The sequence below is a fragment of the Rhinolophus sinicus genome, chromosome 3, assembly GCF_057876585.1.
Source record: "Rhinolophus sinicus isolate RSI-liver-muscle chromosome 3, RSI-T2T, whole genome shotgun sequence".
Taxonomy (NCBI): Eukaryota; Metazoa; Chordata; class Mammalia; order Chiroptera; family Rhinolophidae; genus Rhinolophus; species Rhinolophus sinicus.
Window position 1 is genome coordinate 160,734,073 of NC_142503.1, and position 24,453 is coordinate 160,758,525.

Genomic DNA, 24,453 nt, shown 5'->3' on the forward strand with positions numbered 1-24,453 from the left:
TTAATTCTCTAGGCTTTCTCTATTGTTAGAGATTGATCAAATCTTTTTTTTTTCCAAAATAAGCTATTCATTATATTTTTTTCTTTTAAAATCTTGTCTCACTGTTTGAATGAATTAGAATGAGGGAGAAACAAATAGAACAAACCAAAGTTATGGAGAAAGTATGTGTGCGAACTTTATTTCATCATGAGAAAATCACTTCTGTGCAGTAACAGAGAATACTGATATCTACACGATGATAAGGTTTTCTTTGTATTTAGATACATACCTTATATTTGTACACAATATATAAAATTTATGGAGGAAGTTAATTTCTACAGTACAGTTTCTTTGTTGGAAGAGGACTTGATCCATTCATTTCTCTTAGAAAATGACCCCCAGTTCTGCGGACTATGGTACCAAGGATCGCAGCTCCAATTTTGTAATTTATTAGACACCATAATCTTATGAACATTAAGTGAAAGCTAGATACTACATCCTCCTGCAGGATGAAAAGAGAGACGTAAGTGCTCAGGCTGCTATGCTAATAACTGGTTTCAGCAGAACAGTATGATTTCCATGACGTATTATGAATAGAAATAGTTTTCTCGTAAGTCTGATGACACATATTGGCAACACTGCTGCAAAGGGTCTCCTGCTCTAAGGCATGCATCTTGCTCTTCAATCAAACCTCCTGTACACACGTGGGGAATGAGGCCATCACCATGAAGGGCCTTCTGTATTGCTTCTAGGAAAAACTCTTGGAGGGCGTGAGCGTTTAGCATGGTACTTCAGGAAAAGAGGCAACTGCTCTCAAGCTCATAGGTCATCCCAGAGAGAAATTGCTAAAACAATCATTCCAGGTGAGGCTGTAGCTACCACATCCCTGTAACCAAAATGGGAATGGGCCATGTGGACATTTTTCCTTCAACAAATCCTTCTCTGAATAGCATCTCTCACAGGCTTACGACTGCTCCCCACGCGTGGTTTTCATGGCCAGGAGCCTATCAACCTTGCTGTGGGATTTGAAGTTGTGCTTGTTTGTAACCATGTGAACCATTTTAGGGGTGATTGGCACATGCTGAGATTTGTGGGAAATGGGTGTGTGTGTGTGTGAAAAAAACACCATCACAGTTCTTTTAGCTAACGTCTTGAATTTGACCAAAATCAACATAATTAGCTCTGCAGAGGGAAGTTATGGAGAATGCTGGTGGGGTGGGGTGACTTCTATGATTAAAATGACATCCAGAAGGTGTGAAAATGCTTTGGCACTGACCACAGATAGATTTAAACCTCTTCATAGGTTTGATTTCATGTGTTCAATTGCTTTTAAAATGAAAGTGTGAAAAGCCTCTGTGTTTGGACCTGGCCATCAAATTCAAGCCCCTTTTCTGAGATGGATGGCTTGCTTTGGATGACCAAACTATTGACAGTATAGCCAAGAAGCAAAAGTTCTTTAGAGACTGATTGACCTTGTTTGGCGGCCCTGGGCAGCCTAACCACGGCTAGAGGGACTGGCAAGATGTAATAGCGAGGGAAAGCAGAGTTGCTGGTCTCTTCCTGTCTGGTTCCCACAGGAAGCCTCAGTCCTGGTGCCGCCGGCCTGGGCTTTGGGTGTGAAATGGAAGCGGTCCGTGCTGGTTAAGCCAGGAGTGGCCCTTATGTCCTCCCTGAATAGCTCTAGCATCCCACACCCATTGAAACACAGTCAGGGAGACAAATCCACAGCTGGAAAGAACCTCGGCCCCACCCTCAGGAACAAGCAAGCACTATAAAGCAATTTAGAATCATCTGGACAAAAGTGGCACAGGATGTGTATCAGGAGAATGGGGGCCTGCCCTAGAGCCTAGATACATTGGTCTTATACACCAGGGGGCATTCAGGCCTTCATGTTTCAGCTTCTTCAGCCGCCGCTTATTTAGAGTGTTATCAAAGGAAGCCGACGGCCCAAGCCATTGGAACTGCTGCTGTGGGCTCTTTGGTTTGATCCCATCCACATACCATGGGCTCTCTAGCGGCGGGAGAGGAACAGCGGCTCTGTGCCAGAATGCAGAGCAAGTCATGGAAACACTTCGGAATGTGGGCAGTGGTGGGGTTACCTCCGGCTTGCCAGCCATGTTAGACGCCTCGCAGCTCTCGCTCTGAGGGATACTGCGGAAGGGCCTTACCCTCGGACGTTTGGAGGACCAGCGTCTTGCTGTACTGGCTGACTCCTGTTTTGTTGAAGGCCTTGACGCGAGCGTTGTACGTGCTGTTGAAGTGAAGGCCATCCACGGTGCACATTGTCTCTTTTCCAACGTACACTTCCTGAGGGTCAACAAGTAACAGGCCACCACTTAATGGGAACCCTTGTGAGGGGTTAGGGAGCTAGTGTCGCCCAGTGGTTAGCAGCAAGTGCATCAGCCTGATCTGGATTCGAATCCTGTGAGATACTGGGTCATTTAATTGACCTCTTTTAGCCTCAATTTCCTCATATGTAAAATGGGGGCAGTAATACCCACCTTATGAGGTTGGTGTGAGGATTTTATAAGGTCATGTGTACAAAATGACTAGCATAGTGCCTTGTACTTAGCATGTACCTGGCAGCTTAATGAATGGGAGTTATTAGCAACTAGGGCTAAAAAATTAAAATTGGGTGTGATAGTTTGCGTTTTACTTATTATTAACATGGCATTTATACAGTGTATTATACCTACCAAACTCTTTATCCATCTGTGTGATTTGTAAAAAAAAAAAGTTTGAAAACATGAGGGTGGTCTGTATGCTATGTTTATAATATGCTTATAACTCCACTAATAACTTCAGAAACTGTCACCAAGACTACACTCAAGCCACGGGAGTATAGGTTGTCATCACAATACAGAAGGAAGTGGGAGGAAACAGAAAAGGGAGGAAGAATGACATTTCAAAGGTTTAAAATAAATCCTAGCATAATGCATCTTTAGCATAGGTTTGGTATCTGCTTCCCTCTTTAGCTGTATACTTCGCAACATTATGCTGATGTAATGAGTAAAAATAATTTGCATCCCAAGGCAGCTTTAAAATGACAACTCTCTAGTGCGATACTGATTGGAGTATGAGATAGCAACATGCTAAGAATTCTACAGAGGGTGCCAAAAAAATGTATACAAATTTTAAGAAAGGAAAAAAAAACTGCATTAAAATTACACTGATGGTAACCACTTTGAGCACCTCTTGTAATTGTAGAAGTCAAACGTGACTTGTATTCATTTCATCTTTTGTTATCGGTATATATTGACTATTACAATTTTAATACAGTTTTTTCCTTTCTTAAAATGTGTATACAGTTTTTAGGCACCCTCTGTATATGGATTATCTAACTGACTCCTAACAATGCATGAGGTACCTATTATTATCATCCTCATTTTACAAATGAGGACCTGAAGTCTCAAAGAGGTGAGAAATGAGCACAGTCACACAGCTAAGTGGCGGAGTTTGGACTTGAAAGCAGGCATTCTGACTCCAGAGCTCTCACCACTGCAGGTACTTTCTTTTAAGAAGGGCAGGGCAGTTTCTATTCAGAGACTCCTTTGTCCATCTTTGATGGTACAAGGAGAAAGCAGGCCTCAGGGGCAGAGTAAGCAGGCCCTGCAGGGATGGCCTGTCCCCAGGAGAGGCAGGATACTTGGGCCTGAGACTCCACGGTGGGTCCTCTGAGGTAGGCACCGATTTTGGTTACCAAGGAGTAGGTTCTCTGCTTACCCGGAACTGACCACCATTGCCGTCATCCAGTTCCAGAATGTATCCTTCGGCGGGCACCATGGACAGAGGTGGCTGTTTCCAGGACAGCGTCGCACTGTTGTTGTGGGTGCAGCACTCCTCCAGCTGTAGGATGGGGGTTGCTGGCACTGGAGAGGAAGCTAAACAGAAATTAGTGTCACCCTGGCTTCCGTTCACTCGCAATCATTGCAGTATCTTGAAAAGATAAACATGTGGCTAGACTAGGTAGCTAGCCCGGGGTGCGTGGGGGACCTGAACAGGATCCCTCTGGGTCTCCAAGAGTGGGACTGGCTCCTGAGCCACACTACTGCCTTTTCTCACGCTCCGGGTGGCATTTCCTACCTTTAATCAGAGGGGAGACAACTGCTCTGTTCTTACCCCCTTGAGCATCAAAGACATCATCCCTAAGGGAAATGTTTTACGTGGGGGATAGACTTCCAGTCCAGCCCAGTAAAGCCTATTTAACCATAACATGGCTCATAAATTTATCATAAAACTTATCATGTACCTTAAACCCCAAGTTTATAAACTTGGAACTGTCTATTCTGAGAAATAGCTCTGAAATCACTATATTGCTAAGGTCCTATCATGTTTTTTTTTCTTTTCTTTTTAACCAGTGATTCTGCTCAAAGCCTGTGCACATAAGTAGCTATAAAAGCTGATTTTTGAAAATTTGGTATTAAGTGATACCAACAGTGATTTCTCTGTTTTGAAACTTCTGAGGAATTTGACATTCTTTCAAAGTAGCTATACCTTGAAAATAGCACTAGCTCAAGTCCATTCTTTCTGTAGGTACAGAACAGTCAACTGTGAACCTAGAGAGCAGTATGGGAGCAGGTGGGGCCTGGGAGAGGAGGGTCAAGGTGTCCTTGTGACCTTGTGAGAATCTGTCACATTGTTACTAGTCACAACTGTCCCCATCTTGTGCCGAGAATCTTCTGTATTACTTAAAACTGCAGATTAGTTGAGCCTTGAGACACACAGACATACGAATAGGAATGTTAGGTAATGAATAATCCCCGTTCCTAACATGTAAACTCAATATGTGTATCTGGGAATAATGTTTTTACCAACTGCTTAAAAATGTCTTTTCAAAACCAAAGCATTTATTTATTTTTGTAGTACTTCAACAATAGGAGAGAACAGTTTGGACCACATCCAGGGATATTCAGATGAACAAATGCTAACTGTGGAACACCTGGTAGGCTGTACTGGACTCTGAGTGTCGTGCATTGAATGAAATGTGCTGCTTGCCAGTCACCCCAACCAAGAAGATGGCTAATTTAACAGTAGTTTAGGAAACAGGTTCTATGCCGGGTAACCTAGAAAACAAAAGCAGTGACTCTCCCATGACAGATGTGAAGGTGAAGTGGGTCAATTATCTTATACTTAAGAAAAGACTGTGATACATTGCAGGAAAACTATGCCTGAGTTACTAGATCAACCATAATGAAATTAAAATCATGACCAGTTAAGTGGAGCTGATCAGTTTAGGAAGGGACATCATGTTTCAAGTTTCAATGGCATAGAATTCAGGTGGAATCTCATCAGAGAACAATGGCTTCGGCAGCTCCAGAGGTCCCAGAACATCTGGATTCGGAGGAAAGGAGATAAATCCATCACCTTGTTCAATAAAAAGACTACAGGACTGGATGGAGGAAGGAAGAGAGAGAAGATGAAACTCCTAATGATTCTAAGGATCATCTATCTACACATAAACGGGCATCACCTCGGAGTAGTAATTAGAGGGTTAACTTTAGGTCACTATACATGTTAGGAACGTACTTTGTCACTTAAACACTTTTTTTCCTTATACAAAGAATACATTTTAACATATTAACTGTGGAGTACAATATGATAACTTGAAGCAAACCATTCTTCAAACGGCTTCTAGGGACATGAAATGATTCTCCCGGGGACATTTGCTTTTACCTGGCTTTATTACAGCTACCATAAAACAGCAATTTCCTAGGACTCTCTTTATCTCATTAGCTCCCCTATCAGTCTTCATTTTCTCTTTGCTCATGTTTCAGGCAAGTCTACATTTCATTAATTTTAAAATCAAAGAATAAGGTCACAATAAGAAACCAATAACATGAAAAGCAACTAGCACAGCCAACTTTATTTGTGAAACAAGGAAAACAAAGGCTAACTTCTCTTAAAAAAAGAAGAAAAAAAAAGCAACCAATAACATGGTTTCAACTGGAATCATACAAATAATTGCAATGTCTCTAATAAGAAACTCAAATGTCCCTGTATAGACATAGGTATAATTAAAAGATTAATTGAAATATATGGTATCATATGTAATTAAAACATGTGAACTTCATTTATAAGTCTTCAGTGGATACACTTTAAAAGACCGAAAGAATAGAAAAAAGTCTAATCGCTCACTCATTTTTAGATCTTAATATCAACCCAGGTTTAAACAAATTCCTATATGTGAACAATAAAGCTTCCCAAGAATTGCTGGTGTATTTCAATGAAGTGTTTCGCTGAAGGCGCTATGGTGGTTGGGAATGCAATTTTCCTGAGTCATCTTCCCTGAAGTGTCCTTTGTGAACTGTCATTCCTTTTTATGGTGGCTGAACAATACAAATGGAATCTGAGGAAAGTTTAGACTTTAGAGGAACAAGAAGCTGTTTCTGGAAAGCTGTCACTTGTACACTATTAAGGATACGTGTAACACCTGTTTTGAGGACATGCCTTTCAGGCCCCCAAGTCACGAACAGATTACATGCATGTCAGAGTGTGTGCCACACCTCTCGGAGCTTTTTCTCCATGGTTTACAGGAGGGTCTGTCCAGATCACACTGTCCTTGCCCATGACCTTGGTGCACACTCAGGGCTCTTACATTCAACACGAGTTAATGAAGATAAGTGTGTCCTTAGGTGGGTAGAGGCACTTAAGGGGATTAACAGCCATTGGTCTATGTGCTAAAAAGGCCTGATGGAGTGTTAGGTCACTATTTCATCCTGGTTCAGGATGAACACATTGGTGTTTCATTTCAGCACATGACTTGGGGATCTGGGGATACTTTGTGTACCTAGACAATTCTGGGGTGATATTTTTCTGGGGGGGGGGAGGTATCTGAAATCTGTTCTGAGTCAAGCAGCAGAGCCCTTGATGCACTAAGAAAAGAATCTTAAAATTTCTTTCCCATGAACTGGGAAAGAGTTGACAATACCAACTTAAAATTAAGGAAAAAACGTTTTTATCCCTCTCTAATAAAAACAGAAAACAAAGCTTAATCTGCTGTTTTCTATAAAAGAGAGATCAAACACCATTCCCAATAGTGTGGAAAGAGGGTAAGATGATTTTCTAATTAAAATGCAACCAGAAAACATGTCATTACAATTTAGGGATGTTTGAACAAAGAAGAAACCAGCATTCACGACATAGATCTCAATTGCTTGGTGATGTGGAATCAGAAAGAACAGATTAGCTAAATTTGTAGCTAACGGAATAAGTTTAAGCAGTGCACGGTTGCTGAATAGTAGGAGCTAGCCTAAGTGGAAACATTTAAAAACCAACAACAGAGCTATCTTCTTTGATTCTAAGGGAAAAAAAAGACATCTAAGATGAAATTTCAAACCCAGAGATGCTAAAATTTTGATTTAAGAAGTAAGTAGATATTTCAGGTTTTCAGTTTGAATCATAACTTTAAGTGCATATCTTAAGTAATTTTGAAAATATTTTAACTTTCTACTGTAATCCATAACTAGAAAACAATTAGAACAGTTAAAAAACATACTGAATTAATTACACGTATTGCTAGTTTCACAATGGTCATATTCTTTTAACACCATTCCAAGTGCTACTTAAATTTTGGACATTTGTACAGGAATTTTGGAGAGCAGTTTCTTGAGATATTTTTCCTGAGAAGCTGTGAAAGTGCAGTTTATTAAACTGACTATGAATATGCTAAAAATATAAAAACCTAACACTACACTGGTCAAGTTGTATATACGTTAACAGATATCAAAGAGGCCAGTAGGAGAAGTCTTAACTACATTCAATCAAGATGTAGTGTGTCGTGACCTTTTGGCCTTTTCTTTCCATCACGAGCATCTGACAGATAAAAATTATTCAGATTCTAAAGAGGACTGGGCTCTCACTGAATAAATTAAATATAAAGAGCACAAAATAAAGCATATAAATTAACTCTGAGGAGGGATACTAATCAGAAGTAAATTAAATTAAGATGAAGTGTTAAAAAGAAAAGAACAATGAAATAATCCAGTCTCATACAAAATGGTCTGTCCTATTACTTTCCTAAATAACTGTTCCGGATAATTTTGTGTCCCCAGTGAATTTCTGCTATGAGAGAGTTCTGCACTCTGGCTTTCAGGATGCTTAGCACGGCTGTGTGTACAGACTTGAATGAATTGCACACACAGCCATGCCCATGCTTAGTTCTGTGTGCAGCTGTCAATAGCCAAGTGACAAAGCTTTAGGAATGTGGTCTGGGATGCCCAGTGCATGAACCTGCAGTCCCCGTGCCAGGCTGTGTTCACTCCAACACAATTGTTACCATCCTGCCAACTGTACTCCACGGTGGGCAGATGGACACGACAGAATTACAGCGGATGGGGGTGGAGTGGGCTCTGCCAGCTGATGAAAACATTTCAAAGTCCTGAGGCTTTTACCCTCTGCCTGCCCCTCCTTCTGCCCCGTCACCACGTCTAAGTGGGTTGGCTCATTTTTTTCCTCTTCCACCAGAATGCCCTTACATTACCCTTTTGTGACATACTTTCTCCTTTGAGCTACTTGTGACATAACCTGTCAATGATTTTACCTCATTGAAAGAACTGGGTACAGAGAGAGGCTGGTGGAGGGGAGTTTACCTGGGGCTGTATACACTATTCACACGGGTATATTTTACAGGCCACCAGGTAGGTGATAAAGAAAAATGTTTAAACAGCAAGAAAGAATAACTGCGACAAAAATTAAATTTCTCAAGTCTAAGAAAGCAATTCAGTTATTCCTTGAAGAAGCTGCTTAGTAAGGCACTAACTTTACAGCACAGACTGGAAGTTGTAGGTATGGGTTCTGGAGCCATGCTCCCTGGGTTTGAATCCTGGCCTTGGCACTCACTAGCTATGTGAGCTCAGGCAGGCAACTCAGTCTTCCTGTGCCTCAGTTTCCTTAGCTGCCTTCTAGGGCTGTGAGAATAAAATGAGTTAATCCACTTAGGAGAGTGTCTGGTTTGGAAAGCAGTCAGTGATGCTAAACATTTTTGTTACCGCAACAAAGCAATAACTACTTCAAAAAGTAGTTAAGGCATTGTCCCAAAGCAATACCTGCTAAACAAAAAAAGAAGAAAATGGAAATAAAAGAGGGAAAAATCCACTGACAGGACGAGAGAAGTACATGTAGCAGGTACAGGGTGAGTTTAACTGGGTGATGTGAGCCATCAGGGTCTATAACCCTAAAACTTGCTGGGTTGTGTGGTTCTCTCTGTCTGATGAAAGGAAGCATGTATAGTTTTCTTAAGAAACACAAATTTTAAAGCACTGACTTCTAAGTCATTTATTACATGGATGCTTCAATTGGGAGAAGCAAAAAGCAAATCAATTTCTTCGGTTTTAAAAAAGATCAGGAAATGACCAAATTAGAGAGATGGCGAACAGATTAGTGGTCGCCGGGGGTTGGGGATGGTGGAAGGAAGGGGTGTGTGTGACTATAACCGGGTAGCATGAGGGAGAGCTTTGTGGTGGTGCAATAGTTCTGTATCTTGATTGCAGTGATGGTTACACACCTGACAAAATGGCATACAACTAGACACATACACTGTGCCAATGTCAACTTCCTGGCTTTTGACATTATGATAGTTATGCAAGATGTAACCATTGATGGAAACCGGAAAAAGGGTATATGGGACTTCTCCTTACTATTGTTGCAACTTCCTGTGAATGTATAATTATTTCAATATAAAAGGTTTAAAAAAAACCTATTGGAAATATTTTTCAAATGGGTATTACTTACACTGCCATTAAAATATCACTGCGTGGTTGGCTTGAGTTTTTATTTTCCTTTGAAAAAGTTATTTTCCTTAAGATCATTTTAAGTACTTGTACTTCCCCTTGCATCTACCCAAACATCTCAAAGAGATGTTTGCCATATTTCCAAATCACATAAACCAAAAAATTTTAAAAAGTTAAAAAGTTTATTTCAAACTTTCCTTTTCTTTCTGTATCCAGGTTGGCATTTTCTTGACCAGTATTGGCAAGCCGACTGGTCCTCTCCAGTTCCCACTAATCCATGCTCAACCACTTGCTCACTATCTTTATCCATGTGGAAGCAGTTATTTCAATTCTGAACTCCCTTGATTTATATCAATATTTCTGGGTTACTCTCCGTAACAAGATTATATTTATGTACAGTGATACTCTCTTTCTCTCTCTCTCTCTTCCTATGTCAGCTACTCTCTGATGCTGAGCAAATGAAATCTCTCAGACTCTCAAAGTGGCAAGCATTGAGTTTTTCTGAATTAATGTGACTTTCTGAGAGGTAGGTTCCACAGCCACAAGGATATGCTTCCATTGCACAATAAGAGAGGAGCCACTCCAGGTTTTTGTAACATTAACCAGAGGAGTGTGTGTGTGTGTACTTTCTCACCTCTCAGGTGATTTATAAACCTGGCAGCTGCCCTCTGTTTGCCTTTATCCTGCTTCAAGCACCAGTCTCCACTCGGGACGTTGCTATGGCCGGGGGGACGCAGGCACGCACCTTTCATCTGCACGAAGTCGAGCTGGTGAATGGATTGCAGCAGAGGGCTGTTGTCCAGGCTCAAGTCGAAGTCTGTGGTCATCCTGGGAGTGAGCGTGCCTTTCCCCCACTGATCCTCAGTCAGGTGCACTCTCCTTATGAGGGCGTCAGAAATCTAATCACAGCAGAGAGCACAGCCTAAGAAATACACCCCACACCGGACACAAAACACTGCTTCTCGACGCTCCTGGAGTGCTAGCACCAAACCACCGTGGGACCCACACTGCTGCTCTCCATGCAGGCAGCGAGGAGCCTATTAGGATGAGGGTGACCTGTGATGTATCATTCAGATCTGGACACGTCTGTGAGTCAGAGAGGGCTCGTTAAGTAGTTATCTGCTGTTAAGTACTCTAATAGACAAACCTGGATATATATGATTATGCTATTTATGACAGTTCAGCTAAAAGCCAACATTAAATAATGATGTGTTGGTGGTTAAATAATTCTAGAACCAATAACCCTGATTCTAATATGAGGTATGGGTATCCTTGCAAGACTTGGAAATGAGTTTTACAAAACAGTTTAGAGAGGTTGCATACGGTAATCTGTAAAATGGAATTTCTTACACGTTAAACCATTATCGTCATGTATCACACTCTGGTAGAGAACAATTTCATTTCTTATATTTAGTCTCCATCATTCTTGGCCAGTTTGGTAGAAAATGAGTTGCAAGGGATCTACACATTCCTTAATAAAAGGTCCCTTAATTATTGGGATAGAAACTTAAGTAAAATTCAGCTGACATCATAGCATCTCACTAAAACGATGCTGAAGAAATCAAGAGACATCCAAGGGATGGAAAAAAACTTTACTTTCTTTGGGAAATCACTGACTTATGGCAGTAAGAGGTATCAAAAAGCTAGAACCTTGCATACTTAGACATTCTGGCAGACAAAACTGTCCAGGAGATATTAGTGGGAAAGGACCCAACTCTTAGGTAAGGCAATAAATAACTCTGCTTTGGAGGAACTATAGGGAATTGTGTTTTCATGATTAAACACAAGAACAAAAGCAAACAAAAAAGCCCATGCACTTCCCAATCTTGTTGCATGTGGTGGCAGAGACTTCCAGGAAGTCAGCAGGCACCCACATACACACTGCAGTATGAAGGTACGTTCTGTTATGGAGGGACCCATGCCCAGCCAGGACCGTTCAGAGTCTGGTCTTGATAGCCTCAGACTCAGGACATTGAGAATCTGAAGCAGAAATCAATTGATACTTACCTGCAAAAAGCCACTAGGATCATTTTCCTTAATCACCTCCAGGCAGTACTCCATTAGCCCCGTGGTCTGTCGCAGTTTCACTGTGCAATGAGAGATTTGATCTCGAACCACCTAGGAATGATGAGAACAGAATGGTCCAAAATGGCAGAGCGCAGAAAAGCAATCTGGGACTTTGGAAAGCTCCTTCAAACCAGAATCCAAGAGTATCATGGAATGGAATTAGATTTATGAGACTGTTTTGTGGCAGTCTGCTGTGGACAATGGCCCTAGAGGACAGATTGGGTAATGACTCTTATAGGAACTTGTAACAACAAGGACCCACCAGCAAGGAGTGCAGATTGGAACCCTGGGAAGAGGGTTACCTTGGCACCTCAAGGGACATCTTACACAGGTTCCCCTTTACTCCCCTCCTCTGGGAAGCTGACAACCCTAAGCTGCTCTAAGTGGGAGGTTGTGAAGAGTCTGTAAAGGAGCTGAGTAACCTGAGGTGCAGCAGCAGCTACTGCTCTGTGACACAGTAGTGCACTTTCTCCCACCCACTGCCTGTCCCTTCTAAGCAGCAGACATCACCATCTAAACCCAGTTCTTTCTCATTCTAATGCTCTTTCTTTGGGTGGGTGGTGGGGTGGGGCTAGAGGTGTGACTTGCTGTTAGACAACGAGCTAATGACAAGTAAACCAGAGAAAGATGGATGCAGAATTACATTTTAAGAATAACCCACTTAGAATCAATTCATTTTGGAAAGCAGTTTTAAAGGCTGCTCTGTTTGCCAAGCTTGAGTCAGCTTTAACCTAGAAAGGCAGTTTCTGCCTTTGGGAAGTTATCTTTGCCCAGTGTCAAATGCATGACAGTCCTTGAAAAGTTTCTTTCTTTGGAGATATTCATCTTCTGTATCTTCTGTTCAGTCACCCGAATCCTGAAGTGGTTTCTGAAGCATAGAGTTGAATGAGAGTTTTCTAGGAATCTCAATCCCTCACATCCTAGCTATTTATGCTTCTTTGCAAAAGCCTCAAAAACATCCAGCATTCCTGATTTTATTGATAATAACTAAAAGTTTTAATAATAATTATTTAACAACTTTTCCTTGCTTCTTCTTTTCATTATAGATTTATTGTCCTTTAAAGATCATTACACATACTTTCCAAAAACAATTAGAACGTAGATGGGAAAAAAAGCAAATCGTCTCACCTCTCTAATGCAAATTTTAAAGCATTTGATATTTCTTTTTATTTTTTCCCCCTTGACCTAGATTTATAGCTGCAATCATAGTATGTGATAATTTTATTTCTTTCCCATTTAACACAATATCATTGGCATTTTCCATGTTGCCACCACCAATAAATGTTATTGGCCACATAAATATCCCATTGAATGGGTTATCATAATTTATTTAACTATTTCTGTTCCCATATTTTTGGACATTTGAGTTCTTCTTAATTTCTTCACAATCCATCCATTCATTATTACTGGTCTTGGTTTCTAATTTTTTTTTTTTAATGTGGAGGACTAATTTTTTTATTGTGATAAAATGCACATAACATAAAATTTACCATTTTAATTGTTTTTATTTGGACAATTCTGTGGCATTACAAACATTCATATTGTTGTGCAACCATCACCATCATCCATCTCCAGAACTTTTTCATCTTCCCAAACTGAAACTTTTTATCCATTAAACAACATCTCTCCATTCCCCCCACTCCTAGGCAAACACTATTCTCCTTTCTGTCTCTATGGATTTGACTGCTCTAGGACCCTCATGTAACCGGAATCATACAATATTTGTCATTTTGTGGCTGGCTTATTTCACTTAGCATATGTCTTCAAGGTTTATTCATGTTGTAGCTTGTGTCAAAATTTCCTTCTTTTTAAAACTGAGTAATATTCCATTGAATGTATAGATCACATTTTGTTTATCCATTCATCCATTGATAGACACTTGGGTGCTTCCACCTTTTGGATATTTTGAATAAAGCTGTTATGAATATGGGCATACAAATATCTGTGCTAGCCCGTTTCACTTTTTTTGGGTATATACACTGAAGTAGAATTGCTGGATCATATGGTAATTCTATTTTAACTTTTTGAGAAATCATCACACTGTTTCCACAGTAGCTAGATCATTTTATATTTCTACTGGCAGTGCATAAGGGTTTCAGTTTTTTCACATCCTCACCAACACTTGTTATTATTGTTATTTTTAAACAACAGCCATCCTAATGAATGTGAAGTAGTATCTCATTGTGGTTTTAATTTGCATTTCCCTAATGACAAGTTGAGCATCTTTTCATGTGCTATTCACCATTTGTATATTTTCTTTGGAGAAATGTCTTTCAAGCCCTTTGCCCATTTTTAATTGGGTTGTTTGTTTTTGTTATCTTTTTTTGATGTACAAAACTTATACATTTTCATGAAGTCCAATTTGTCTACTTTTCCTTTTGTTGCTTGTGCCTTTGGTGTCCTATCCAGGAACTTATTGCCAAATCCAGTGTTGTAAAGTGTTTGCCCTATATTTTTATCTAACAGTTTTATAGTTTCAGTTCTTACACTGAACTCTTTGATCCACATTGAGTTAATTTTTATATATATAGTGTTAGGTCCAACTTCATTCTTTTACATGTGGATAGCCAGTTTTCCTAGTATTATTTGTTGAAAAACTGCTCTTTCCTCATTTGTCTTGGAACCCTTGTCAAAAATAATTTGATCATATGTGTGATAATTTATTTCTGGGCTCTCTATTCAATTCCAGTGGTCTATGTATCTGTCTGTATGCCAGTACGATGCTGTTTTTATTATTGTAGCTTTGCAGTAAGTTTTGTAATCAGGAAGTATGAGAACTTCAATTTTATCCTTCATTCTCAAGATTGTTTTCGCTATTTGGAGTCTCCTAATTTTTTGACAGATAATTTGTTATTGCTTTTAAACTTTTAATATAATTAAAAAAAAATGAATACAGGATTTAAAATCTCTTTATTGGAGGTGCGAGACCTGGAGCAGCTCGAAGGTGGTGAATAATAGCTCTTCAAGTCTGCAATAAAAAATGGTCTCCAATAAAACTACATTGTGAAAAACGGGAAAGAAACATAATGGAAAAAGTAAAAAAGTTGAAGAGGCAGAGCCTGAAGAATTTGTGGTGGAAAAAGCACTGGACCAACGCATAGCGAATGGGAAGGTGGAGTATTTTCTGAAGTGGAAGGGATTCAAAGATGCTGACAATACTTGGGAACCTGAAGAAAATTCAGATTGTCCAGAGTTAATTAAAGCACTTCTTAATTCTCAAAAGCTGTTAGAGAAATAGATGGTACAAAAAGAAAAACTGTATCTGACAGTAAGTCTGATGATAACAAATCAAAGAAAAGAGATGCTGCTGATAAACCAAGAGGCTTTGCCAGAGGTCTTGATCCTGAATGAAAAATGTGCCACAGACAGCTGTAGAGAATTAATATTTCTTATGAAATGGAAAGATTCAAGTGAGGCAGATTGGTGCTGGCAAAAGAGGCAACTGTGAATTGTCCTCAAATTGTAATTGTTTTTTTTTTTTTAAGAGAGACTAACTTGGCACTCTTGTTCAGAAGATGAAGCCCAATCATTGTTTGCATACATATATAATCTGGGTCTTGGTGTTTTTGACTTATTAGTGTGAAGAAATAACTACGGTTCTAATGAAAATCAAGTTTGATATGTTTGGTTTGAAGTAATACTGGAGGAGTTTTTTTTTCATCTATAACACTGGTTACTTTGAACAAAAGCTTTCTGTAGTTGCTTCCTTTATCAGAAAGGAACATTTAATATCACGGTATATTTTTTCCTCTAAATTAGAGAACAACTTTTCTAAATGTTGGGGAAAATTTCCATTTTCATTACTCAATCAGAATTTGTCTTTAACTCATATATGCCTAAGGATCACTTTGGGTCTTCTGTTTATTTAGGGGTTTTTGGTGTGTATACATAGAATACATGTGTAAATGGTTTTCTTTTTTTCTTTCTTTTTTAAACATTTACTAAAACAAAAATAGCATTTCACGACCATGGATAAGCCCATTTTTCTGGGATGCCATAATTTTCAGCAACCTAACAAATAAACCACTTCAAGTTAAATTGAAATTTTCCTGAAGCTTTAACCTTTGAAATTGCATAGATAATTTGAAGCAAAATTAATAAATTGGACAATTTAAATATAATGTAAGCAGTTAAAATTGGACAGTTTAAAAGCAGCCATATCAGACTCCATATCCATAGCTACAATCATATAAATGCAAGTTTATTTGCAAAACCCCTTAAAGGAAAATTCTGTCACTACCAACAACCCAAATGAGAAAACTAGGCAAATCCTGGTATGTTTTAATTAGGCAAGCAAGACTTATTTAAAAGCCCTCTAGTGAACAATTCCTTTACAAGAAGTTGAAATCCTTGTGGCTATTGACTAAAAAAAGTCAGGATTCACGGAATGCATAAGACTTCATTCATGGAACGAAGGTTATAGATGGTTAGAGACTTGGCAGTTTAGGACCTGCTGGAAGAAATGGGTGAACAAACTTTTGTAATGTAAACACTTCTTGACCTGCATGTTTTGTCCCCCCACTCCCACCCTCCCGGCAATTCACTTCTTACGTGTAGGCTCAATCTCAGTATTTGGGTTACTGGTAGAGGATAAGCCAGGAAAAACAATAACTTCGTAGTAATCAGAATGTTATCCAGCTAACTATTGTTTACTTTATTGTAAATACTGGTAAACAGTGGTCAATAGTTTTGTATTCCTCTAAAAAAAAATAAAACCTCTTTATTGGAATGGATTAAAGAAACCAACTTTGATATAAAGATTATTTGTTTCATTGTTTTGATGGGGAGAGTGGAGGAGATCAAATTTAAGATTCACTGGGTGGTTTATTTTCTTCTGGCATCTAGTATGTTTCAAACCACAACCATGTGTTGGCCTGGGCTCAAGGAACGCAAATTATTTTATTTTTTTAATCAGAAAAGAAACAAGAAGGTTAAGGTTCTGCTTCTTGGGAGAAAAAAAACAAAAAATCACCCTAAGTAAAACATTTAAAAATGCAAGACAAGTGACCTATAGCTAATATGGTACTGTTCTGTGCTATCTGACGCTTAACTAAATTGTTCCCAGAAACCTCTTCTATATCTTGGTAGCCAGTACATCAACACTGCTAGGTCGCAGAAACCTCAGCAATCACTGAATCTACCCAAATGGCATCTACCCTAGGACTACGCCTACCTGACTGATACTGCAAGCCCGAATAACAAGTAGAAACTGGCGCTGAGCACAGTAACCCAAAGTGAGTCTGCTTTTGAGGCAAAATAGACTAAATTGTTGGGTTTATTTTCCAGACCATTCAACTCAATGGTAATTTTATGACTTAAATGTGCTGAAATAAATACAATACTCAGGCCTCATAAAATTCTATGTCTGTTTCTATGAATTTCCTTCTCAAGCAAGGATTATGTGGTGCCAAAGGAGCTGTCCAAGTGTTGGGGCTCTCTGGCTACTCTTTTTTCTTTCTTTCTGGCTCCTCCTAAGAAGCTTAATTGTTGCACTGCCAAAGAGTCAGTGAGTTGCAGTGGAGGGGTGCAAGGGGGTGGGGAGGTTGCTGAATTGGTTCCTGAAGTCCATGGCTCAAGCTTCTTGGAAGGACTCAATACTCCTGAGTTCCTGGCTCCAGTTCCCACTGTTGCAACCATGGATTTCGGTCTGTCTTTTACATTTTAATCAACCACCTCACAATAATCACCATAGCCTGTGATAAAAATCACTGCTAAAAATTAGACTACAGGGTTCCCAGAAGCAGCATTTTTGGGTGTGCTGTAATTGACTTCTAGTTTCCGAATTAATTTAGCAAGATTTCCCATCTTCTGGAAATCAGCCAGATAATTAGAACTTTTAAGAGCATAAAGATTTTTTTTCTCTAATTGAGTGTCTTTATTAGCTCTCTTGTTGCCTTCTTCACTCTGTTATTTCTAACCCTTATTATTTATTTCTACATTGTATTTTTTTATGGAAAACAATTCCTAGGCAGCCAGGCCATGTCACTTTTCCTTTGAGTTCCACATTTCTGTGCTGTGGCTCTGATGTTCCAGAGAAACCCTCGGCACCATGCTTGCAGCAGCTGGCTGGATTAAAGAGTTTCTTTTCTTAGGAAACGTGCAAGTTGCAGGAATTGTCATAAACAGGGATTGGGATACAATCTTCCTTTCATCTTCATTAAAGACTAAACCAGCTCTCCAGGGACCATGAATTAATTTGTGGGACACAGTTTCAGAGAAGACTTTCACCATTTTATCAGCATTCACCATCTGTTCTGGATGGCGAGTGCCTATTAATCATTTGAACAGTTTTATTTTGTTAAGTGGAAAATTTATAAAGGTCATCTCTTGGGTCAGGATATGACACTAATACCTATTTGGAAAGAGGACTCTGAGAAATGGAGTGTTGTGTTCCTTTGAACGCTCAGACTTTTTCAGTAGCAAAGAGCAACCCATGATAACTTATACAATACAAATACAAAATTTGTTCTGCCTAGCCACAACTATATTTTCCCATTCCATCTCTAACAGGCTAATCTCCTCCTTCCACTCATCTCATGTGATACATCCAGCAAGAAGAACTCAGGTTGATTAAGGGGAATTTTATTATTTTATTCGATTTTGACCTTGACACCCTTCCTCCATTTACTTCTTTATCTTACATGTGGCTCTTTTAAAGTTTTCTTTATTTCTTCTTTTTAATAAATACTTTTTCTCATATCATTCTCTCTCATCATGGCATCTGAAGGGATCCCATTTTTAGCCTAAGTAACTAATATTCTTTCTCTCCTATTTCAAGAAATTCTTTTAAAATATAATCTATAACTTCCTATCACAGTTTAAAACAATTTCCCCTAAAAATATGTATTAGGTATTTTTTTTCTTTTTGAGGTACAAGTACTTTAAAGATGCAAGCTTGAAGAATTTATTCTTCATAGGTCCTTTTGGTCAGTAGGGGGAGTTTCTATGTGTTCCCTCACGTCTTGAGGCAAGATGACCAACTAATGCTTGGAACTGACTCAGCTATCTGTGAGTTATAGGTGAAGTGCGTTGGCCATTAGATTCATCTAGTAAAATAAAGAAGTCTCCTGTTTTTTTCCTAGAGTAGAATGTTATCTCCTATATTATCATTACATTCACTGAAACTTTAGAGGCATTTAAATTAAGAAAGAACATCTTTATTTTCCCACATGCCACCATCCTCCCACATGGTTTTAGGCAAATATTTTCCCATTCTCTTGATATCACCCTCTGTACTGGTGTTATTCATTCATCCACATTGGCAACTAACCATTTCAAAGACAAGCCTGAGGCTTTGAGTTTTGAATCAAGCAAAGGATCATTCAGGCCTAGTAAATAAATAAAACATGTACCTGTTTTGAGGAAGACTTGAGATTTTAACAGTAAAGCTGTGAACTTTCTATTCTAGAGTGTGAATGCCACCGATAGCCGCATCAATAAACACTGAGTGGCACATGTAAAGCATGTACTTAGGGCATGGAATACCATACCTTGGTACAGAAAAGTTACTGGAGGAAAGAACACAAGCCATTTGGAGAGGTAAGCACGTTAGTGCAGTCCCGCCCACACAAGAGAACATGTACCATCAATGGTGAGTGCAGTAAAAGTGATGCGTGCAGGACGGCATTCTGTAGCATGTGAGGCGTAGTGAAGAACAATAGATCATTCCATCATCTTCTAAGTGTCTATAAAGCCTTCTGGAGGTAAGGAGTGTCATTCATGCCTGGGTTTAGGCAGAGGGTGTTAAAGAAGTTTTGTGACCGCCCTTCATTAGCATTGCCAAGGTGGGTAGGGAGTTTCAAAGGTGTGTCCCCTAACCATGGCGAGCTCCAGCTGCCTGGGATGACATCCTGGTGATTCCATGGGCACCCTGGGCACTCTAGTCCATATAGACCTTCTGTGACTTGCTCTGACATGCTGGGAAGCAGGGAATCACAGAATTTGCTAAATGAGACTGAAAGGAATTCCTCATTAATGATGGGCTTGTAATCAATAATTATTGTGGCTAAATTATTAGATTTGGACCCCTAAAGAGTTCTGCTGAGGGCAGTTGAAGGGTTCGAGTTACCACAGTGTGCCTAATTTTCCCAAATATCTTCATTTTAATGAACCAACTGACCTCCTTCCAGTAGTTTTATTGGGATTGAACTGATTACTGGTTTAAATGTGTTGTCTTTTCTTTTTAGTAATGGTTGTAGTCGGTCAAATACTATCTAATTATTTTTAAATTCTTTGTGAGCTTGGGCAGGTATTCCTTTTTCCCTTCCTTCCTTTTTCCCTCTCTCCCTCCCTTGCTCTCTCCCCCACCTCTTTCCTCCCTCTCCTCTCTCTCTCTCTCTCTTACTTACCTATTATGAAACAATGACAAAATAGCTGAAGTAAGCACTTTGACAAACAATAATATCCCTAGTGTAAATTTGTACTCAATGATATGGCCATATAATTAATTTTTCTGCAAACATAGTGGGAATATAACAGGCAATACATAGTAAATAATAACAAAGATGACAATGACAATAATAATAATGATTCTAACAAAACCCAACAGTACAGTAGGATTCAAAATCAAGCATTCTACTGATTGGGACGTGGAAACCTTCCGTAAAAAGGAAAAGCTCTATGAAACAATCTTTATTATTATCCCTCAGCATTCTCACTGAGTAATTTTGTTGGTTTGTTAACTTACCAACCACACGTGGAAATTAAAGATTAGATTTTTTTCAGAATGTTTTTGAATAACTATAATTTTCTTTTTCCAGAGGACATTGGAGTTGAAAGGTAACAAAGAAGACACCTATTGCAACACATGAATTCATTCTAAAATATTGGAGAGAGAACACTTTAAAGATGGCTGTAGAATTACTTCAAATTCTGAATATTACATAAATAAAAATAATTCTGATATTTCTTTGAGTTTACTAAAAGAAAAATGACATTTGTAAAGTTCCCCCCAAAAGCACAGATCTCATTAATGGTGCATTTTAAATGTTGTCACAAATTTCCTGTGAGGGTCACAGACAGAGAGGACAATTTAGGGCCTTACTCAGCCAAGGAAGACCTGGGAAGGATGTTAACAATACATACAGAGGGAGAGAAACCTGGGGATCCAGTTTATTCTGTTGGCCACCAGATATTGCCCAGTAGTTCCAAACATGACTTAGTAATATTTCTTGAACACTCAAAAGCAATTTTTCTCTCCAGTCACCATTTGCTTTAGTTCATCACATCTTGAAAATATAATAGATATTTGGCTCCCAGTGTTTTTTTAAACCACAGACTAGCATTAACTGTAATTTACATTTCAAACAGTGTTTCTAAAATACGGTCACATCTGCATATGTCTCAAAGCCTTTTTTTTCAGCTTTTAAAAATAGCTCGCCAAATTCTGTGAACTATTTTATAGGGTGATCAAATACAAACTCAGTCCACTAAACAATTTCCTAAATTTAGAGACCATGACACCCGTTTATAGGCTAGTTCTATGCTATGAACTCTGGTATTATGGGGGGAAAAAACCCTGGAGCCCTTCCTCAATGTACTGAATGAAATGAGATTTCCAGTCATGCTCTCTCAGTGATAACACCAATAAGAATAGCTAGTATTTATTGCATACTGTGCTCAGTGCTTTACAAGGCCCTATGAGGTGATGACTATTTCAGCCTTGTTTGACACACAGGTGAAAGAAATTGAGACCTACACTTGCCCACAGTTAGAGACCTAGTAAGTGATAAAGTGTGTTCTCACACCCTGTTCTCTATGACACAGTCTGGGCTCTTCACCGCTCAGATCCATCTTGCCTCAGAAGCAGAACTATTCAATCTGCTCAGGCAATCAGTGCTTTCAGAGAGGGGCCTGAGTAGATGATAAAGACTGTCTTTATATGCACTCACTTTCCAGCATCCGTAGCCTTTTGGCTTGCTCCAAAGGAGAAAGTTGCCAGAAAAATACACACACAACTCTCCTGTGTCAGCAAAAAGCAGGCCCCCCGAGAACTCAGCCAAAGGGAAGCGGAAGACCGTAAGATTATCCCGGCCGGAGTGTGAGTGATGGGTTAGCCAACAAAGACAGAAAAAAGAACTGTGCTTGGCAAGTGATGTCTATAAAAGGCCAGTCTTTTCTCACAAATCTGAGTAGCAACAGAAGTGACAAGAAAGGGAAAAGGCAGAAGAAAAGCAGAGGGAAGGAGACATGGAGGCTGGCATCACCAGTCACAGCACCGGCACTGCTGGCTGTTTTTAGAAGCAGTGACAGATACAATCAGCTGAAACAGCAGAGGAACAAATCGCTTGAGACAGAAGACAGAACAGCTTTGCTGCCATGGGGGATGACCAGCCACCTGTCTCTGTAGCCCTTTGGGATCTGGGGCAGGGAACTCCGCCCTGGGCAGGGTAGAATGAGGGCAGGCAGCTGCCTCAGCTCAGCATCCGCCTAGCGCTTCAGTGCACTTTGTGGGGCAGGCCACCGTCACGGCACATGGAGTCCCAGCGACCGACGTGTTACAGCCATTCCTGTGTCGTCTCCATCTGTGTGCACAGCACAGCCCATAACTGATTTTCATACAGTCCCATCCCACGGAGGCAGCACTGAGGAGGGGGCCTGGGGAGGTTTCACGCCCCTCTGTCATTTTTCGATATAAATAAATGATAAATAAATGATGCTTTGTCAATCTTTGATTCCCTCTTCCATCCAGATTCCTGCCCTTACATCTCTCCCACATAGGAGGAATTGCTACTGCAGTCACCATTTCTATGACTTATCACAAACTATTCACCTTCTTCTGTTTAAAGATGCCAGGAAAGTGTCTGCAATATTTTAAAAGCGAGATTTCCATTGAGAAAAAAGTTAAAATTTTATGGCTACATACTAAAATGGTTGGCCCCCTATTTAGAGGGAGAACCCAGGTGTCCAGCTCATTTCCTAAAGACAATTGTGTTTTTATTTTAGATAGCTATGTGTGATTCAAATGACATTTTGAGTTCTGTGATAACAATGAACTTTCTGGGTTTCTGAAGCATGCTAAAATGAAGAGCTATAATGAGTTTTTTAAAAGAGTAGGTGGCAGGAACAGAACACATCCATGGGTCCTCATGACTCACTAGATGGAGCAAGACCAGGGTGCATTGTGCTAATCACCACCGTCTTCTTCACTCACAGCTTTGCCGAATCCTGGAGGCAAGAATGTAAGCCGCCATTAACACAAACCTCCTAAACTTTGGGCTACTCCAATGCCAGCTCTTCCGTGGTGCACTCTGACCCTTTGAGTTGGAAGTAATTTTTCCCTCCTCCCAACTTGTATGGATGGCATTGACCACCTCTGTCCTGGAAGCTTGCTCTGCCTGTGTTGGAGTCCTTTGTGGGTGTGACTTATTTCACCCATTGCAATGTAAAGCTCCGTAAAGGCAGGACTCATCCTGAGTCACCTTTGTGTCACTCTATCCCCCGACCCCCCGGCCCTGCACTCAGCTCCTAGCAGGTGTGCTGTAGGTGCTGGCTGACTGACGAATGGATGTGAGTGGGGACAAGCCTTCTCTGCATTGTAGCTCTACCAGCCAGAGGCAGTAGAGTGCCGTGGCCCAGATTCTGGGCTCTGAAGCCAGGTTACTAGGACAAGAATTCTGGATCCTTGGACCAGTTCTTAATATCATGGTGCCATGGTTTTCTCGCCTCTAGAATGGGAATAATAGTAATAATGACCTCGAAGAGGTGATGTGAGGAATAGAATAGTTGATCCCTGTAGCACAATTTGTATAGTGCCACCTCAAAGAAAGTGTCCTCACATGTTAGCTATTGCTATTACGAAAGCCAGAGCTTGGTCACCAGGGATGCTCATTCTGTGTTGCTCGCTGGGCAACTACAGAATCACATCTGAGAGCATTTCTAGATTTTAATTCAGATAAAAAATGGTGACTCTAGAAGAATTTTTCATTCAGACCTAATGTGACTATCTTGGATGAAAATATTTATGGATTACTAATATTTCACAGATTGTTGCAGTTAAATATGTAAGATTGATATCCACATGTAAAACGTTTTGAGTAAAAAACAGTATTTTTAATACTGCCTCCACTTTCTTCCTCCACATTTTAGGAATTATTACCCATACGTCCAGCAGTTCTTTAGGGAATTACAAGCAAATGATTTGATCACAGATTTTGGGAGCCTGGAGCCTGGAAACTGATGGATTAGAGAAAGCCATGTCAATAAAACTTGCCATTATTCAATGCTTAGTGAATTGTGCACGACACAGGCCACTGAGGGTGCCTCCCTCGAAAGCCTGGTGACTTCCTGATTATCTTCAGGTCCAGCTCGAGGGCTCCACGAGGCAGGGGCCAGTGTGGTGGCCCTCGGGGGCTTGTGTTCATTCGAAGATGAACCTGAGAGGGTCTTCCAGTTAGACTCACTACCAGGTAACACTACTGGCCTCTCTGGAAGGAGCATTATGATCCTCAGCCTTGGTTCACGGTCTAAATCAACAGACTGAGGCTCTCTGAACACTAGAGCCCCAGTTCAGACTCAACTTCAAGATGTGCAGTTCCCTTTATAAAGGAATCTGCTGTGCCTCTTCTTGACTAAACTGCGCTATTGCTGTCTCATGAGGAAACTCAAAGAGACATGGCCCTGATACAGCACCAGAGGTCTTGCTGGCAAACTGCATCATGGGGCACAGCCTCACCAGCCC

The 24,453-nt window shown here is 40.0% G+C and overlaps 1 protein-coding gene and 1 pseudogene across 12 annotated transcripts in view; one reads left to right on the plus strand and one right to left on the minus strand.

The window, feature by feature from the left end:
* Nucleotides 1-24,453, minus strand: part of TRIM9 (tripartite motif containing 9) — a 104,695-nt gene that overhangs the window by 21,030 nt on the left and 59,212 nt on the right. For 6 of the 12 annotated variants that reach the window (XM_074327481.2, XM_019725685.3, XM_019725684.3 and 3 more), the window contains exons 4-7: nucleotides 11,715-11,825; nucleotides 10,453-10,606; nucleotides 3,703-3,860; nucleotides 2,148-2,286 (exon numbers count right to left, since the gene is read on the minus strand). In XM_074327481.2, coding sequence (XP_074183582.1) covers nucleotides 2,148-2,286; nucleotides 3,703-3,860; nucleotides 10,453-10,606; nucleotides 11,715-11,825 — 562 coding nt within the window. Of the gene's footprint in view, nucleotides 1-2,147; nucleotides 2,287-3,702; nucleotides 3,861-10,341; nucleotides 10,607-11,714; nucleotides 11,826-24,453 lie in introns of all 12 variants that reach the window. The other 6 variants (XM_088797337.1, XM_088797336.1, XM_088797335.1 and 3 more) reach the window with 2 other exon arrangements.
* Nucleotides 14,442-15,645, plus strand: LOC148758684 (chromobox protein homolog 3 pseudogene; annotated as a pseudogene).